Source organism: Cydia amplana, chromosome 17, assembly GCF_948474715.1.
Source record: "Cydia amplana chromosome 17, ilCydAmpl1.1, whole genome shotgun sequence".
Lineage (NCBI taxonomy): Eukaryota > Metazoa > Arthropoda > Insecta > Lepidoptera > Tortricidae > Cydia > Cydia amplana.
In genome coordinates, this window is record NC_086085.1 from 8,682,793 (window position 1) to 8,702,729 (window position 19,937).

The 19,937-nt window shown below is 40.7% G+C and overlaps 1 protein-coding gene across 1 annotated transcript in view; it reads left to right on the plus strand.

Annotated features, from left to right (window-relative positions):
* LOC134655988 (autophagy-related protein 2 homolog A) overlaps positions 1-19,937 on the plus strand; it is a 43,101-nt gene that overhangs the window by 6,025 nt on the left and 17,139 nt on the right. Inside the window, exons 10-28 of the mRNA XM_063511503.1 lie at positions 345-520; positions 1,261-1,378; positions 1,816-1,980; positions 3,001-3,175; positions 4,022-4,122; positions 4,220-4,425; positions 5,139-5,262; positions 5,771-5,919; positions 6,343-6,524; positions 6,986-7,136; positions 7,588-7,772; positions 12,317-12,501; positions 13,180-13,441; positions 14,186-14,375; positions 15,157-15,264; positions 15,670-15,920; positions 16,595-16,803; positions 18,245-18,379; positions 19,025-19,217. Coding sequence (XP_063367573.1) covers positions 345-520; positions 1,261-1,378; positions 1,816-1,980; positions 3,001-3,175; positions 4,022-4,122; positions 4,220-4,425; positions 5,139-5,262; positions 5,771-5,919; positions 6,343-6,524; positions 6,986-7,136; positions 7,588-7,772; positions 12,317-12,501; positions 13,180-13,441; positions 14,186-14,375; positions 15,157-15,264; positions 15,670-15,920; positions 16,595-16,803; positions 18,245-18,379; positions 19,025-19,217 — 3,265 coding nt within the window. The remainder of the gene's footprint in view (positions 1-344; positions 521-1,260; positions 1,379-1,815; positions 1,981-3,000; positions 3,176-4,021; positions 4,123-4,219; positions 4,426-5,138; positions 5,263-5,770; positions 5,920-6,342; positions 6,525-6,985; positions 7,137-7,587; positions 7,773-12,316; positions 12,502-13,179; positions 13,442-14,185; positions 14,376-15,156; positions 15,265-15,669; positions 15,921-16,594; positions 16,804-18,244; positions 18,380-19,024; positions 19,218-19,937) is intronic.

Below are 19,937 nucleotides of genomic sequence, written 5' to 3' on the forward strand. Positions count from 1 at the left end.
TTCAGTATCAAAGAGATAGTAACGGCCAAAGTAGCCAAATATATCTTAACGCTAACACATCTTTATTACCATAGAAATAAGGACGTGCTCCGTACCTAACTTTATGTTGGCTATGTCGCATAAGATCATCTAAGCAACTGTTTCAATAAAACTCCGAATCACCCAAAAATAACATAAAGCTTTGAAAGCTTACTTGTTTTTTTTTTTTAAATAAAAGGGATAATTTAATAACAAAACTTATAAACTATTATTAAAATTAAGTATAAAGTAAATAAATTAAAACTAATAAAAGAAATAAATACTTAATTATGTTGTACTTACTTGTTTAATGTTTTCCTGTCCAGGCTCATGGCCTCAGAGATGACGTTAGACGGAAGCGAGAAGGTGACGACGCGCGGCAGTCAGACCGTGTGCGAAGCTGCCATACAACAACTACTGATACAGGAATGCTTGTACTACCAGTCCGAGAGTGGCACTACGGAGTCTGACTGCTTTGACCTGCTGAGGTTTGAAGCCAAAGGTGGGTTAAGTTTTTAAATCTAGTAGCAGATTATCAGAATCTTTTTTTTCTTAGCCTATTTGTGTCCCATCGCTGGGCAAAGGCCTCTTCCCTGGTTCTCCATGACTCCCGATTCAGCGCTTCTTCCGGCCTTCAGCCAAATTTATTTAATTCTCCCTGTCCCGGTATCTGTTTATATTAGAATCACGCCTAGTAAGAAATTTCACATATGTACCTACAAAGATTAGGTGACAATGCAATGGTATGGTAGTCACAGTCTAGTCTGATCATGAAGATCGCTGATCGAAGATGTCAATAGAATTTACTCCACAACCTTATTTAGTTTGGGCTCTTTAGAATCGTTTTAATAAATAGTACACAGAAAAATACAATCGGTAATAAAAATTGAAAACGTGTACCAGTAATGACATTTTTCAGAGATTTGTTATTACTAATCGAGCCATACTTTTAGACGCGGCCCAAATCAGAAATCATCTAGATTTCTTTAAGTAACACTTTAATGGCGTTATTCAAAAACTTAATCAGTTGATAATCCTCATTTGTCTCTATCTGTCGTTATGCCATAGAGCGGGACAAACGATGATCATCAGCTGATTAACTTAGCAGACGTTTATGAATAATGCCGTGTCTATGTCATTCCTTTTTAACGTCTATCTCATCTATATATTCTATGACTTCTATGTAATTAACTGGTTTGGTTTGACGTAAATAAATTTATTTTCTTTCTTTCTTTCAAACAGATGACGAGGACGCCAAAGCGCCGCCGAGACCCGACATCAGGATCAACCTCAAACAAACATCCAAATACATGCGCGTCGCTGGGGAGAAGAAGCTCGTATATCCCACCACTGATGTTGTGTAAGTCCACCATATTATAATTTGCGAAAACCGAAATTCGCGTCCGATCCCCTAGATCTTTCGCTTTACTCTAATGAAGGCGTAGAGTGACAGAGAAAAATGCCCGCAATTTGCGTACTTCGATTTTCGCGGTTATAGCCCTGGTTTCAGAGCTCTCGCAGACGTTCCGTTTGTAATGGCGTTTTTCTCTAGCAGTACGATTACTTCACATCTTTGTATAAATAAATTCTTACCAATTCAAACCAAACTTAAATAGGTGGCCAATAATGAATAGCTTACTCACAGGAATGAATTACAGACACTGGTCATTTAACATCAATTTTGTCAGAGACAGGCGACTGTGTTTTATTTATAGCTTTAATCTTAAATCTTGGAACGATAGTCCAAACTACCATCAGGTAGACTTGGACTTCACACACAATTCTATTTAATTACAGGGTAAAATGTCTTCCATGCTACATAGACGTGGAACTGACTATAATAGAGCGAATGTCGGCCACGTTCTTCAACGGACCGTCCACCACAGCCTCGCCACCGCCGAACAACGTGCAGAATCAGTTCAACTGCACTCTGCACTGCCCGGACCTTAACGCTACATTGAGGTATGTTGGTACATATACGAACTGACAATAATAGAGCGCATGTCCGCTACGTTCTTCAACGGACCGTCCTGCACAGCCTCGCCACCGCCGAACAACGTGCAGAATCAGTTCAACTGCACTCTGCACTGCCCGGACCTTAACGCTACATTGAGGTATGTTGGTACATATACGAACTGACAATAATAGAGCGCATGTCCGCTACGTTCTTCAACGGACCGTCCTGCACAGCCTCGCCACCGCCGAACAACGTGCAGAATCAGTTCAACTGCACTCTGCACTGCCCGGACCTTAACGCTACATTGAGGTATGTTGGTACATATACGGACTGACAATAATAGAGCGCATGTCCGCTACGTTCTTCAACGGACCGTCCTGCACAGCCTCGCCACCGCCGAACAACGTGCAGAATCAGTTCAACTGCACTCTGCACTGCCCGGACCTTAACGCTACATTGAGGTATGTTGGTACATATACGAACTGACAATAATAGAGCGCATGTCCGCCACGTTCTTCAACGGACCGTCCACCACAGCCTCGCCAGCGCCGAACAACGTGCAGAATCAGTTCAACTGCACCCTGCACTGCCCGGACCTTAACGCTACATTGAGGTATGTTGGTACATATAGGTACGAACTGACAATAATAGAGCGCATGTCAGCTACGTTCTTCAACGGACCGTCCACCACAGCCTCGCCACTTTAATATAAACCGAAACTAAACCTTTGTACACATGGGACATACCTATTGTGGACCGAATTAAGAAAGCAGAGAAGTTTTAATATAGTAGTAGCTTATAGTAAATGGGGTCCCATCCAAAAATAAGAACCTCGGTAAAACAGATTACCACAATTTTGGTGCAGACCAAAACTACACTGGAGATGAGTTATGGCGATATAAGTTATCATTAACTTTTGAAAAAACACAAAACATTTTAATTTCTACCGTTTTCCCTCTGTTTCTTTGCGTGTGTGTACAACCCAAGTAGTAAATGTTAAACACAATGCTTAACGCTTTTCTCAGGTTCCCAATAGTGGATCTCCGGCCAGGCATCAGCCGCGAGGTGCGCCGCGTGCGACCAGATTTCCTCGTGTTCAAGTTCCAGAAAGTGAACATCAACTCACAACAGACGCCCAGCGGTCGCCCGCAGCCGACCACCGTCACTGTTAAAGCTATGAGTCTAGACCTTTACTATTATGTAAGTGTGAGAAAATATATCATCGTACTTATAAACATAAGTAACATCGAAGAGACCATTACAAGAAGAGCTTTATTACAACAGTTAACGGGCAGCTTGGAACTCTCGATAAGTTCACATAATGTTTTTGCACTATGAGCACACAGTGCTGGAGTGAAACTGACTACCACGAACGTGCTGATTCTCGTAGCTAATACAGTATAATATAACTGTTCGGCAGGGATGTTGCGGATGCAGATTTTTTGACATCCGCGAATGCGAATGCGGATGTCAAGATTTGGTACTTAAAAACGTCAAATATTTCATTTTTAGTATTTTTTATTAAAAAAAACGAAACGTTCAGTATTTCAGCAAGAATAGGTGCGTTTTATTTAATAAACAGTAACTTGGTCTTGGTGAAGATTTCGTTATTAGGTATATAATGACGAAATTACCTAGTGTTTCCGCGGTTCCGGGGCAACCTGCCGAATCATCACGTCAGACGCAACGGAGCGACGCTGTTATTTCGTCACCCAAATCATATGTTTAATTCAATTCAATTATGTATATATTTATTTCGAATCCATACGATCCAATAGTTTAATAATAATAGGCTAATTTGTCAATAGTTTTTGTTTGTAGTAATTTGTTTTCTTGTATTTTTGTTTTGTAGTTTCACAGTGCCTTGGTTTTTACTGTAATGCTGTGTCACTTATTTGAGTAATAAATAACAACTCACACCACCAGGAATTTACATATAACGTTCATAGAATCTTCGTTTACACATCAAACTTAGCTCATTCGTCGTATAATTAAGCATGGTTTATCACTGTTCACTTTTAATTGAATAACATATCATTTTTTTAGGAAAACGAAACATCTTCAGGCACTCACATAGCTAAAACTACTATGGATGACGCATTTGCCGGGGATGTCCTAAAAGGTGATATCACAGCACCATTGCCCATGTAAGTTTCTTTAAATTATATCTTATATTTCAGATATTCATTTGAAGATGCACGGTTTGTGAGTTATGGTAAAAAAATCGAAACTTTTATTTTTCAGGATTACCCTAACTTTTAAGCCAAGTAAAACGGCCAAGGGCCCATTCGACTCGCTCCACGAAGAGGCAGCGTTTGAGCCCGTCAGCACCAACCCTATGACCACTTCGATGTACATAATGAACAATTTGCACAGCTCCCAGCCTAGCCCCTTTAGTGCCAAGAAAACTGCACACCAGAGCTTTACGAAACACGAGGGCAGCCCGCACGGTGAGTACACGTCATGACATTAGTGAAAAAGACAACTCAATTCCTGCTGAGTGGCCTATTTCAGGATGAACCACCATATGGTGTTCTGAGTTCTGACTGTATGAGCATTGTAATGAAACAGTACCTCAGCCAAATTATCGCCGGGTTGCCCAGCGCATTTGCTTATGGTATCTTTCTGCCAAGTGAGAAACCAGAATTTTGTCTGACTTAATTCCTGTGTAAACACTATTTAGTTAAATAAGTTTGTCCTTGTGTCTATTGTGGCGTTTGCAAAATTAACCCGTAACAATTTTGAACTCAATTCCTATAACAGTATTTGGTCGATTTCAATAATCTAATTACATTGTACAGCCGCCATCAGATATATCGAAGCAGCCAAGGCGCTCACAAATATCTGAACACGCCTCTATTCCCAAGGCGGTAGAGTGCGTGTTCAGATATTTCTGATCAGTGATCACCTTGGCCGCTCCGATATATCTGATGGCGACTATTATATACTGCCTCTGCTACGATGTAATATTTAAAGTGAAATTAAAGTTCATCTAAATAGAATATTGTTGAATAGTGTTGAAAGAGAATCGGAAACTAACTATTTGGGATGTATATTATATATATCGTTGTCTGAGTACCCACAACACAAGCTTTCTTGAGTTTACTGTGGGGCTTAATTTGTGTAAAAATGTCCTATAATATTTATTTATTGTGTTTCACAGGACAAGATGAAGAATTAATAGTTCCTGGGAATGCGGAGGAAATGAACGACTTCAGTAACAGTGCCATAGAACACTCTTCTATCCACCTAGACTTCAACCTGCCTATACTCAGTCTACAACTCGAGTAAGTATTGACAAAAACAACTAAACCATTTACCTAAGCATCATTTGTAAAAATGCTTAGATTTAACCCCTAGAATTTCGCGGCCGCGAAATGGTTTGGCAGAAGTTAACTCTAACAATAAGTCCCACGGACGAGATATCGCTCACGCGATTTCATATAGGTACAATGTATGGAAATTCAAAAACGCCTGGGACTTATACTTCGTTTTTTTAGCATTAGAAAAAAGGTAAACAATCTTGATGTGTCTTTTAATTTAAAAACATGTTTAAAAACAATTATGAATCTAATACGATCATTTATATTCTTCTGCTTTCATAAGTATAAGTTACTGATTTTTAAAAAGCGTTTTTCAATTAAAATACATGTGAAGATCGCTTACCTTCTTTCTAATGCTAAAAAAAACGAACTATAAAGGCTTTTGACATTGTCTTTGGCTGTCACTCGAGGATGGGTTAAATATGTTCTTTCAAAATCATAACTCTTATGTAACATAACATGCTTTTTCCAGATCAAAGCAGTTGTACGAAATAATTTACAACCGGATCAATTCGGATCTGTTGCTTTGGGAGCCTCAGATAGTAGACCCGTTTGAGATCAGCCCGCTCATGTACGGGACCATTTATCCGGCTTTCGGAATGTGCAAGGGTTCTGGATATGGTAACTATTACAGTATAATTTATCAATAGAAACAAAGATACAATAGAATTTCAGGAGAGAGAATGTTAAATCGCCCCTCTAAATCAACCTAGCCTAGGTTACTGACTGTTATACAGCTAATAGGGTATTTTCCTACTAGTCAAATCAGCTTCTTTTTTAGAACTGTCAAAACGATTTGCTAATAATATGGAATTTATATATAAAACATGTCGAGTCATGTCGTCATGGTCCACTCACCTACTTTTTATATTTCTATCCGATTTATTAAATAGAACTTTTGTTGAAAAATAACTGCTATCTATGTTTTTCTAGTAATTATCTGATGCTTTATTTCATGCATGGAGTGAAATAATCTATTTTATATCCAGTCAAATACCCTATTAATGTACTCATAAATATTTCTCAATTTTGTTTCCCTTTTAGATTCAGACTCTGGAAGCTCAGCTTCGGAAGAAGAAAACTTGTACTATTCGACGTACGATAACAAACTAAAGAAGGGACTCGGCGTTAACAAGCCTAGTCTGTACGAGAAGAAGGAGACGCACAACTTTTGTCTCACTTTCAACGTCGGAAAAGGATTGCTTACTATTTACGCACCCGTGCGGGTAAGACAGACTATATATTTTTATACATACATTTATCTAAACAAAGACTATGAAAGGGCTTCTGGAAAGGAACGCTTTTTATGTCAAGTACTAATACATTTACCTTAAACCTTAATTCTTGAACTCGTGTCAAGACCTGCTTGAAGCGAAAAATGCACTGAAATTTAAAATTATACCTAGTGATTTGACTGACTGAAATTCCGGTAGAAGTGTATACTCTCACGGCAGATGTCGCTTGTCGCCTCCCCAAGGCGCATATTCGCTGTCATCAAGTGAAATCTCGGTAGCTCAGTTGGCAGAGCGATGGGTCTAGTGATCCAGAGTCGCGAGTTCGAGTATCTCGCGATACAATCAATTTTTTCACTTTTCATTTATTTCTAAGCTTTGTGGTATCGTTAAGGTGCAGACGGTTCTGCTTAATACAACATTAATGTACCCAATTTGTGTGTATATATTATCAGGATGCGAATAAACGAGTAGTCCCCGGTCAGATGGGTGAACTGGTACTCGAAGCTCACAACTTGACCATGTGCGAGGTGAGCGGTCTCAACGGGCAGCCCAAGACTGCGCAACTGTGTATGCGCGCAGGGAAAGTTACACTCTATCACGAAGGTAAGAAGGTTTACAATTCAACATACTGGGCTTTCTGGCTAAAGGTTTGTCTAGACCTGACGAACGCGCCGTGATAACGCTTTTTTATTTTGTTTACGATTACGATATGCTCATTGTAATCAGAAATACACGCTGCTGCGTGCGAGCGAGCGATAATGGCGCATTAGTGATGTATTCGCCTGATCTGGACGCACCATTGGACGATTGAGGGGATGCACGAATTTATAAAAAAAGTCTTGTGCATAGTAAACAAACTCAACAGTTGGCTTAAAACTGCGTTGTTATGCAGAAATGTCATTTAATGTCATTCGATTACATACATTCACATATTGAACATTAAAATTATACCTGCCTGGGCATCTTTGCATTAAATTGATATACCACAATTTGACAATTATATCATAACACCATATCTTATAAAGAAAGATATCTTAAAAATTTCCCTTTCTAGCTCTCCTGACAATCCCGTCCGAAAAGCCAGGCCTCAGGTTATACGGCAAGACACTACCTCCACATTTGAAGAGCACCATCTATCCGTCCGGCAAGGGAGTCATCATCAAGGAGCGACATCAGAATAAGGACATGTTCTCTATGGCTCTGAAGGTGGAGCCTGATTCTGAAACACCTGGGTTAAAGGTAAAACTAAAATATGTATTTAAACTAACCGCTCCGACAACGTGTGCACCGGCCGGCTCCGTTCCTATTGATCACTGTGATGCTAGTATATTTAGTAAAGCCGATGTACTGTATTTAGTTCATCAAAATATCCAAGGATTTACCTGTAAGGAACTTGAAATTGATCTGTTTTTACAGTCCACGAATGTTGACATTCTCTGTGTTACTGAGCACTGGCTTAAAGGTCATGAATTTATGTTTAATTTTAATAATCATAGTGTAGTAAGTTCTTTTTTTAGGAGATCCTGCAATCGCGGCGGGTCATTGATATTAGTGAAACATAATTTAAAATGTAAGGAGCGTAGAGACATTGTTGACATGTCTGTGGAACGGCATATAGAACTTTCCTGTGTTGAGTTGGAACAATTTATAATTGTATGCGTGTACAGGCCCCCTTCGGCGGACTATAACTTATTTGAATCTGTGATAGATGAAGTACTTAGTAGTGTTTTTAGAACTCAGAAAATTATAATTGTTTGTGGCGATTTTAATATTAACTTGCTTGAAAATTCGCCAACTTGTGGAAGGTTACTAAATACTTTCAAATCTTTTAATTTAGATAACTTATTTTGTGAGCCCACTCGAATCACAGCAACCAGTGCTACATGTATAGATAACATCTTTAGTAACAGGGATGCGATTAGTAAATCTGTTATTAACAACCTAAGTTCTGACCACTGTGGACTAAAAGCTTCTTTCAGCGGGAAAACTGAAGAAATTCCTCAAGATACTATGTGCAGGCCGATTTCCGAAAGGCGCCTAGATTTATTCAATCGTAATATCACTAAATAATTATGTTATCTTTCATGTACTCAGGAAGACCCCGATTGTTTGAGTTCCGAGTTGTTTAACTGTATTAAAAAGGAATTTGATGCCTGTTTCATTCAGAAGAAGGTTCAAGGTAAGACCAAGACTAAATTTAGCGACTGGGCTACGCCGGATATTCACGAGAAAAGACGCCGACTCTACGACTTATATGATTTAAAAGCAACTGATAAAAGGCCGGAATTTCTGGAGTACGTTAAGAATTTTTCTAAATCTTTTAAGATGATGTGTGTCGCCGCGAAAGCTGATTTTTTGTCCAAAAAGATCCTAAATTCTAGTGATAAAGTTAAAACTGTATGGCAAGTAATCAGCAATGAAACTGGAAAACGTAAAATGAAGGATCCGCACTACAACCTACGAATTGCTGACACTTTAGTAAGTTCCGATCGTGAAGTGGCAGATCATTTTGAGCGGTTTTTCTCGAATATACCGGTAGAAACGACAAAGGCTCTTAATTCATCGCCAGACGTCGCTGAAGAAATTTTGAAGACAAATGTGGCGGCATGTACAGAAATCTTCAAATTTTCATATGTCACTCCGAACACTGTTCTTAAGACTTTTAGGTCATTAAATTTAAAGAAAACAGAAGATCTTTGGGGCCTGTCAGTCAAAGTATTACATTCCATTATTGAATCGATTACACCATACTTGGCTGAGATTTTCAACAGATGCATTGATGCTGGTATTTTTCCAGATATTATGAAACATAGTAAAATCATCCCGCTGTTTAAATCAGGAACGAAAACAGATCCAGCGAACTTTAGACCAATTTCAATACTACCGGCATTAAGCAAAGTGTTCGAGAAACTTATTCTGAATCAACTATTGTCACATTTCAACAGAAATAAACTGCTGGATAGCAATCAATTTGGTTTTACCAGAGGTCGATCTACTACTGACGCCGGTGCGGTACTTCTAAAACACATCTTTGACGCTTGGGAAAAAGCTCAAGATGCTGTGGGAATTTTCTGTGATCTGTCAAAGGCATTTGATTGCGTTGATCACGAAAAATTAAAGAGAAAATTAAGCCGCTATGGGATAAAGGCTAGTGCCCTTGACCTAGTCTCATCGTACCTTTCGGATAGAACTCAGCGAGTAGTTATTAATGGAGCTCAATCAGCGGGGTCCCCGGTAGCCCTCGGAGTGCCTCAAGGTTCAATTCTTGGTCCCTTCCTGTTTTTGGTATACATTAATGATTTACCAAAAGTTGTGCAAGATAGACATGATATAGTGTTATTCGCAGATGACACTTCCCTTATATTTAAAGTGGACAGAAAGGAAAATAGCTTCGATAGCATTAATGAAGCGCTATCTACCGTAGTAAACTGGTTTACGGCAAACAATTTGCTTTTGAACGCCAAGAAAACCAAATGCATCAAGTTTACGCTACCTAACGTCAAGCAGGTAACTAACAGCAAGATTAAAATAAAAGGTGATACGCTGGAATTTGAAGATCGAACTGTTTTCCTGGGAGTCACTTTAACTCAAAACTGCAATGGCATGCACATATAGCCACTCTAGCCGGCAAACTCAGTTCAGCAGCCTATGCAGTGAGGAGAATCAGACAGCTAACAAACGTAGAGACGGCCAGGCTGGTATACTTTAGTTATTTCCATAGTGTTATGTCGTATGGAATTCTGTTGTGGGGAAAAGCGGCAGACATTCAGACAATATTTGTGCTGCAAAAACGAGCTGTACGTTCCATCTATGGACTGGGCGCTCGAGTATCTCTGAGAGAGAAATTCAAAGAGGTTAACATTCTTACCATTGCATCTCAATACATACTTGAGAATATTATGTATGTTCGGAAAAACATCCACGAATTCAAGCTTAACAGTGACATCCATAACTATAACACTAGAAACAAACATAAACTTGCTGTGCCCGCCCACCGCCTCCGTAAGGTTAGTACGTCTTTCGTCGGGAACTGTACACGTTTTTATAACAAAGTCCCTACTGACATAGCGAATTTACCACTTACCAAATTTAAGTCACACATTAAGCGCTCCTTGTTAAGTAAGGCGTACTACACTGTAAATGATTTTATACACGATAGAGATGCCTTTAAGCCTGTAGCTTGATTTCGATAGTATGATAAGAGTTCAATAAATATTGTTTTTTCATTGTAAATTAAATATGCTAGTGTCCAGTAGAATTGACACATGAGACAATCATGTTCTCGCTTGATTATATTGTTTAATTTAATTTTAGTTTTGGACACTTGGAGACCATATACATCTCTAAGTAATTATTTATTTTATTTTTAATGATTCTGACACTTGGAGACCTTTACATCCCTAAGTATTTATTCATTTTATTATTTTTATTTTATTGTACATACTTATATTTTTAATGATTCGGACACTTAGAGACCTTTACATCTCTAAGTCAATTTAGGCTAGTAATTATGTGAAGCTATACCGTCTTTTATGTAACATACGAGCACAAAATGCTGTGTCTCACAGCTAAGTGTTATCACTATTTTAATATTAATATAGGCCGGTAGCTTGAACATGTCATGCTCGCTTAAAAGTCTTTGCTTACGGTGGCGTCGTTGATCGGGTCGCCACTTTCCCGAATGAAGGTTGAGGGAGGCGATGGCTGAGATACGCGTCGTACTCGTGAACGGGTGCTGTTTGTGGAGACGGGTCTGTTTAAGCTAACACGAATATATTTAGTAACTTTATTTTTTAATTTAATTGCAGTGAGACGCCTCATTCGGTTCTCGTATGTTTTTTTTTTTTTCTCGTAATGTGTTAATCATACAGGATTGTGACTCTTGGAGACCCTATACATCTCTAAGGATAATTTGATAAACTATGTTATTTTTTAGTTCTGACACTTAGAGACATTTACACCTCTAAATAAGTTTAGATTTTTTTTCCATGTATCTGTTTTGTTTTTATTTTAATATTATTATTATAGTTTTTTTATGTAATTCGACATTAAGAGACCTTATACATCTCTAAGTAATTGTATTACGTTAGTTTGATTTGGTAGTTGTAGTTGTATTTAATAATTGTTGATGTATAATTATTATTATTTTGCTTTTATGTAAATTCAATGTTGACGTGTAAAAGTGCCCTTGTGGCCTATTTGCTGAATAAATGTTGAAGTTGAAGTTGAAGTTGAAGTTTTCAGATTTGTATGTGAAATGGCAGACAAAGTAAAAATGTATTGCTATCATCTTCCGCGCGTTGTCCCGGCATTTTTGCCACGGCTCATGGGAGCCTGGGGTCCGCTTTGCAACTAATCCCAAGAATTGGCGTAGGCACTATTTTTTACGAAAGCGACTACCATCTGACCTTCCAACCCAGAGGGTAAACTAGGCCTTGTTGCGATTAGTCCGGTCTCACGATGTTTTCCTTCACCGAAAAGCGACTGGTGAATATCAATTGATATTACGTAAAAATGTACCTATTGCTATATTTTTCATAAAATATCGAACTGTGTATGTAGGGCGCTTCATATTTCATAGACTGTGTGATTATACAGTCATTAAGGCTTATTGAATCAAAATGAGAATATTCCTTGAGAATTTCTTTGAATTGTACTTGGCTAGGCGACAAATTATAACACACAGTAAATATTTTATTATTAAATGATACAAAAGCATGTTGCTCCGTCGCGTCGTCGTTAATAAACGTGGAAATTCAATGGTGCCTTTTTACTTGCTTTAGACGATCTGCATAGCCCTGGGCTTAGAACAAGCGACATTACGTCACCGCGGCGACAAGGGCATCGCGTGGCTGTCCCAACTGATGGACGTGCTGGACGTGTTGGACTACCCCGTGCCCGGGTACACGCCCGCCACCGTGCTTTCCGAGCTGCACGTGCACATATCCGACTGCGCAGTCGACTACAGGTCAACATTTTGAATTTGAAAACCCGTTATCATTCGTAAATATCCATTTCGTCACCAGTTCACAGAAAAAGACGAATACTATCTTGTCTTGCCCACGACTAATCCTTTATCAATATATTCCATGATAAAAACGGAACTATTATCAGTATTAGACAACAGAGCTGATTCGTTAATTCATACATAAGTCGCGCTATATATCTACATAAATGCGAGGATTTTAATGCTGGACCACAGAATAAATAATAGTACTAAGTACAGAAGACTCACTCTCTAACAAAACGCGTCTGTTACGATCAGCACAGATACGGCCGCTAGGTGGCGACAGCGCCACGTGCGGCTTATGGCTTTCCCCAAAATTGGGGCCGAACGGATGTACTTTTAGCTACCTGTAGCAAAGCGACGAAATCGCGGAGTGAGACACACCTGGCAGGACTGAGAAAGACTTATCTCAGCGCCGCTGCGACCTTTTCCCAACAGTTGCCGTATTTTATCAACCCCGAATGGGTCGCTTAACATCAAACTCATGTGTCAGATTATGCAATTTTGGTATTAAGAAAAGGTAATAGGGTAGATATTTGCTGAGAGGGTCGAATGGATTTACCCGAGTTTGAAGTTAAGCGACACAAATAAAAATAGAGTAATGATCTTTGAATTAACGCTTAAAACTTTAATTTTCAGACCCCTCTACCTACCAATCCGCACCGTTGTGACCCTCGGCAACTTCAGCGTCTCAAGCAACATAATCCAAGAGACGAACACATCTAGTCTACGCTTCCTCGCTCAAGAATGCACCCTATTCCTGTCCCATTTGAACGTCAAACCTAATACTCATATACCGCAAGATGACGACAAGTTACCTGATGTGCATAAGGATTACGTTTGTGTGGTGGATGTTGGGCTGTTTGAGCTGTCGTTGAGGATGGAGGATAAAGTCAACAGTGTAAGTACAGTAACCATATATACATAACACTGATTTAAACTTTCACGATTTCTAGTCTTCTCCGAGACCACGGGGACAACGCCGTCCTTGAAACGTCGGAGGTAAATCTTAAAACTTGGATACGCGATTAAGTCCCGTTGTATAATTTAATAACATATATACATACATCACTGGCTCAGTGACCCAAAAACTATCTTGGAAAGAGAGCGCCACTTCACGCCAGTTAGGTATTTCGAGGGCGGACAGGTCTTTTTGGTCAGTAACCAAATGCATGTTATTCCTATACTTTAATTCTCATAAACCACAAGATGATGACTAATTGCTAACTAGTCATCATGGCGAATTCAAATTAAATTATATAGCAAAACCTGTACTATCCATTATCATTACATATACATTGTATATGTGTCAACAAGTTTTTGTCATAAATAAATGTATTTTCTTTCTTTCTTTATCATAGAGAAATATAGTGAAGAGTGCTCACTTGATACATCAGTTTTGGTACAAAAAAGACTATTATTTTCAGTGTCGACGTCTAGCCTCGAGTAACGGAATTATCAGTACTGCTACTTGACAATAGATGTAGCACCGACCGGAATGTCGTATGTTGTTGAGCATTAGACTTACTTTTACTTACTTTTCTGTAATATTATCCGTGCCAAAATATTATTTCAGCTCCAATAAAATGCCTTAACATACATTAAACATTGTTTACGTCATACTTTACCAAAAAATGTTTTGCAGTCCAAAGAACAACCTCAAGTAGACCTCAGCGCATCGAACAACATGGTCACCCTATACACCTGCTGGGACTCTGCTTCGGCGCTGTGCCGGCTGCTGACGTACGCGGCGTCCGACGGCGACTCGCAGCCGCCCTTCGACCGCTCCTCGCGCCACACCAGCATATGCTCCGACCAGCCCGAGCCTCTAGTCGGTGAGTCTCATGGTGTGCCTGCCGCTCGACCTTCGCTCTGAGTTCCAACCTTAAGGGTTACTGTGCATCGAACAACATGGTCACCCTATACACCTGCTGGGACTCGGCCTCAGCGCTGTGCCGGCTGCTGACGTACGCTGCGTCTGGCGGCGACTCGCAGCCTCCCTTCGACCGCTCCTCGCGGCACACCAGCATATGCTCCGACCAGCCCGAGCCTCTAGTCGGTGAGTGTTTACACTGTGCCCGCTGCTCGACCCCCGCTCTGAGTTCCAACTTAAAGGGTTATTGTGCATCGAACAACATGGTCACCCTATACACCTGCTGGGACTCGGCCTCGGCGCTGTGCCGGCTGCTGACGTACGCGGCGTCCGACGGCGACTCGCAGCCTCCCTTCGACCGCTCCTCGCGCCACACCAGCATATGCTCCGACCAGCCCGAGCCTCTAGTCGGTGAGTGTTTACATGGTGTACCTGCTGCTAGAGTTTTTGAGAATCAAACAATTTGGTCACCCTATACACTTGTTGGGACTCAGTTATCTCATTAGATAGCCGATTGGTTTTTGGCGTGTCAAATCTGATCAACCGAGACACCTAAAGGGGTTTGTTTGTAACTGTATGACTAATTTTCCATAGGAGAAAATGAGTGTTTGACGGGAAACATTATTATTGTTTTATACACCTTCTAGAACTACAATATGTCTGTTTGAACAGTAATTATCATTTATCGGTTTGTCGTGAATTTTACCAAAACTGTTTGTTTCACCGTAACCATTTTGTTTAAGGACTAGAAGACAGACCAATAGAAGAAATACGTGAACTCTCGCCCAGCGAAATACAACAGGTCAACGACATGATGGCAGAGGCGATGAAAGAAAGTCCCAACGATACGCGTAAGTACTGAACTTGCACTAATAACAGTAAGGCTAGGTTCACACGGCGTAATTTTTTCCCGTATACCGTAGTGACAGCAACATTTGTATGGCAACATCCAAAATCGTTCACACGGCTAGACGGCTTTCCCGCATGGACGCCGTATACGGTATACGGGAAAAATTAACGCCGTGTGAATCTAGCCTAAAAGCACTGGGTCTTGAGTAAATGATTTATTGTTTCTCAGACAGAAACACTCTTGACTGCGGGCTCTTTGTAAACATACATAAAACATTGCTTACAAGCCTTATTGAGCTTACTGTGGTACTTCGTCAATTTTTGTAATATATAATGCCCTGTAATATTTATTAATTGGGATTACTAGGGCGAACCACTTTTCTCAACTAACCAAAGCATTGTTACAGTCGATGACGACGACCTCCACAGTTCGACCGAAAAAGAAGGTGTCGAGATATTTTTCTTCCCCGACGAGTCCAACTCCAAACGGCCCCTGGACCTACTTGAAGAATGCGAGCCCAAGTCTCTCGACTCCGAGGACTTCCGACCAGTGGATGAGGCGTTCGAAGCAAAACCAACTATGGTGCAAGTGGCTAAGGATCTGGGCGACCCGACTTCCACGCCTAAGACTACGCCAAAGAAACCTAAACGGAAAAAGGTATGGGCTTCGCTTAGTCCTTTCTTTATTCATGAACTAGCGACCCGCCCCGGCTTTGCACGGGTTAACAAATCATACATAAACATTCCTCTTGAATCACTCTATCTATCTAACCGCATCAAAATCCGTTGTTAGTTTTAAAGATCTAAGGATACATACAGGCAGACAGCGGGAAGCGACTTTGTTTTATACTATGTAGTGAAATACTCAACGCCATTTTGGAAGGATATGGGTTCCTTTGTAATAAAGTGTTTTGCCTATCCTGTGCGGCGCGCCATCGTGAACCTTGTCGGAATGCACGAAGGTTGTTATTGGGCTGTAGCCGCGCGCGTCAGTTGACGTCTTTGGGCTATGTTTATACAATTTCGTTGCATTATTGACTATAATTTTTTTTTCAAGACGACTGACCATGTTAGCTAGTGATTTAATTATCTATGATGTCAGCTACACAGCATAGTGGTCTGTAATACTTTAAGGGTCACTTGCACCATCACACTAACCCGGGGTTAAGCGGTTAAACCGTTAACCCAGTGTCAAATTGTACTGGTAACCATGGTAACTCCAGGTTTAACCGGTTAACCCAGGGTTAGTGGAATGGTGAAAGTGGCTCTAACGAAAATAAACAAACGAAACAATAAGAAATGCTTATAAATTTGCAATAATTTGTTCTTTAGGTCAAATCCGGCGGCGACGGCAGCAACACCGACGACGAATACTGCATCATCGAATCTCAGCCGTACTGCGAGGACAATGATCTCGACGAGCCGGTCGTCAACTGGATAGGCCCCGGGCCCGTGTACATGTTCGAGAACCACTTCACTGTACCCGCGGCGCGTAGCGACGTGCTCAAGGCTCCAAAGAGCTTCCCGCTACCAGTTTTGAGGTTAGCCAATTCTGGAACCTATTGCAATAAGGATAAAGACTAATATTGCATGAAATCTCAGCCCTACTGCAAGGAAAACATCATCGAAGAGCCGATCGTCAACTGGATAGACACCAGGCCCGTGTACATGTTCGAGAACCACTTCACTGTGCCCGCGGCGCGTAACGACGTGCTCAAGGCACTGAAGAGCTTCCCGCTACCAGTTCTGAGGTTAGTCAATTTTGGAACCTATTGCAATATGGATAAAGACTAATATTCCACGAAATCTCTGCCATACTGCGAGGAAAACATCATCGAAGAGCCGATCGTCAACTGGATAGGCCCCGGGCCCGTGTACATGTTCGAGAACCACTTCACTGTACCCGCGGCCCGTAGCGACGTGCTCAAGGCACCGAAGAGCTTCCCGCTACCAGTTCTGAGGTTAGTCAATTTTGGAACCTATTGCAATATGGATAAAGACTAATATTCCACGAAAGCTCAGCCCTACTGCGAGGAAAACATCCTCGAAGGGCCGATCGTCAACTGGATAGGCCCCGGGCCCGTGTACATGTTCGAGAACCACTTCACTGTACCCGCGGCGCGTAGCGACGTGCTCAAGGCACCGAAGAGCTTCCCGCTACCAGTTCTGAGGTTAGCCAATTCTGGAACCTATTGCAATAAGGATAAAGACTAATATTGCATGAAATCTCAGCCCTACTGCGAGGAAAACATCATCGAAGAGCCGATCGTCAACTGGATAGGCCCCGGGCCCGTGTACATGTTCCACTTCACTGTACCCGCGGCGCGTAGCGACGTGCTCAAGGCACCGAAGAGCTTCCCGCTACCAGTTCTGAGGTATGTCAATTCTAGAACCTATTGAAATATGGATAAAGATTAATATTGCACGAAAGCTCAGCCCTACTGCGAGGAAAACATCCTCGAAGAGCCGATCGTCAACTGGATAGGCCCTGGACTCGTGTATTTGTTCGAGAACCACTTCACTGTACCCGCGGCGCGTAGCGACGTGCTCAAGGCACCGAAGAGCTTCCCGCTACCAGTTCTGAGGTTAGCCAATTCTGGAACCTATTGCAATATGGATAAAGACTAATATTGCACAAAATCTCAGCCCTACTGCGAGGAAAACATCCTCGAAGAGCCGATCGTCAACTGGATACGCCCTGGACTCGTGTGTATGTTCAATAAATAGAATAAAAGCCTTTTTTATTTTATTAATTGTTGAACTTATTACAATAGAAGCGATTTTTCTACGGCGGTAAATATACTTAATATGCGACGTTATCTATGAAAAGGGACCTTATTGTCGATGGCGCTTACGCCATTATTAACGATGCGCCGATATAAATGCAATGCCGCGCGACTCTGTGCGGCGTAAGCGCCATCGACAATAATCCCTTTTCATAGATAATGCCCCATATAAACAAAAAAATGCAATTGTTAACAGATATACGCTATGCGAGATGAGTGTTACGTGGAACATGTTCGGCGGGAGCGACTTCAAATCTACCGGCGACCCGCCGCCCTCCAAAAAGACGGTCACCATTGACGACACCAAACAGGCCTCACCAACGCCTTCTAAGTAAGCTAATAGTTTATTATTGTGTACCAGTTGTGATTGACATACATTATTATACAGGATGCTTCCTGTAACAGGAGCAAAAAATTAAACTAAAGGCTGTACTCCTCAAACTGACCAACATTTGATCAGCAACTTTTAAAAATTATGGTTCCTTTAGACTCTTTTTCATACAAAATAAATATTGCCTTCAATGTACGCTGACATCAGTGTGTTTGACGTTGCTTGTCACGCTTTAAACATAACAAAATTTGCAATACATTGCGTCTTATAATAAACTTTAAAGTGTAATAAAATTCAAAACATGAGTTAATATTTTCAAAAGTTGCTGAACAAATGTTGGTCAGTTTGAGGAGTACAGCCTACAGTTTAATTTATTGCTCCTGTTACAGGAAACGCCCTGTATATTTGGTTTTGTACCTTATTTTAATGATTATACGCTTAATACCGCGGGTATGCAGTTTTTTTTTTTTTTTTTCAATATTATTGTTCAGTCAGAAACTAGTATAAATTTAGGTGTAGCCTCAAGTATTAGGTAATTGTTGGTTTGTTACGTGTCCTAACTTAATTTTTCATATAATACACCGGATTCGTGTTAAAAAAACAATACTATACATCAGATTACAGTCAGCGTTTCTTTCTCAACAGACGCAGTAAGGACTACGAACCATACGAGGCCGGGCGTGCAATCACGGCCGCTTACCGCCAAGGAGTCAGCTGGTCGTCCGGTTCGGAGCGGGTCCTACCGCGCATGAACCCACACCCGAAGCGGAAAGAACTCAAGTCGAGGGGCGGAAGACATAGGGACCACCATACTTGTGTCAAACTGTGTCTCACTAAGGTAGGTGTTGCATAGTCTGGCCATGAACATGGCCGTCTCTTGTTAGCGAAAGGAAATAGTTGGCCAGACGTTATTACTTTCTTCTTTAAATCTTGGAGAAATCTTGGAGCTATACAGGGTGGCCCATTTAGATCGGTCAGTATGGGAAAGTCTGAAACTATAAGACATACGAACGTCTGTTCTTAGGAACCATGTCATCGATTTTAATGACAAGAAAAACTGCAATCATACATTAAAAAAAAAAACCTGTATTCAAAATAATAACAAGGCGGTGGTAATTTCGGTCACTTACTAAAATAAATTAAAGAATACGAAAACAATGCATTTTATTCATTTTAGACATCATGTTTCATAGTAAAATATGTACTGCTTAAGACCTACACAATCGATATCTAAATATAAATAGTTTTCGTTTTATTTTTCAAAACGTCCGGGTTCGATTCCCGAGCTGAGTATAGTTTTTTTTTTATGTATGAATGCAATTCTTCTTGTTATTAAAATCGATGACATGATTCCTAAGAACAGATCTTGGTATGTCTTATAGTTTCAGACTTTTCCATACTGACCGATATAAATGGGCCAGCCTGTATACACCAGTTAAATGCTAAAAATACAATTTAGTTTTAATAAGGTAAACGTACTGGTTTTCGACGCGGTCCCAGCACATGTCAGCACATGTCAGTAGAGGTGACAGCAAAGTGCCATCTATTATCAGCGGAC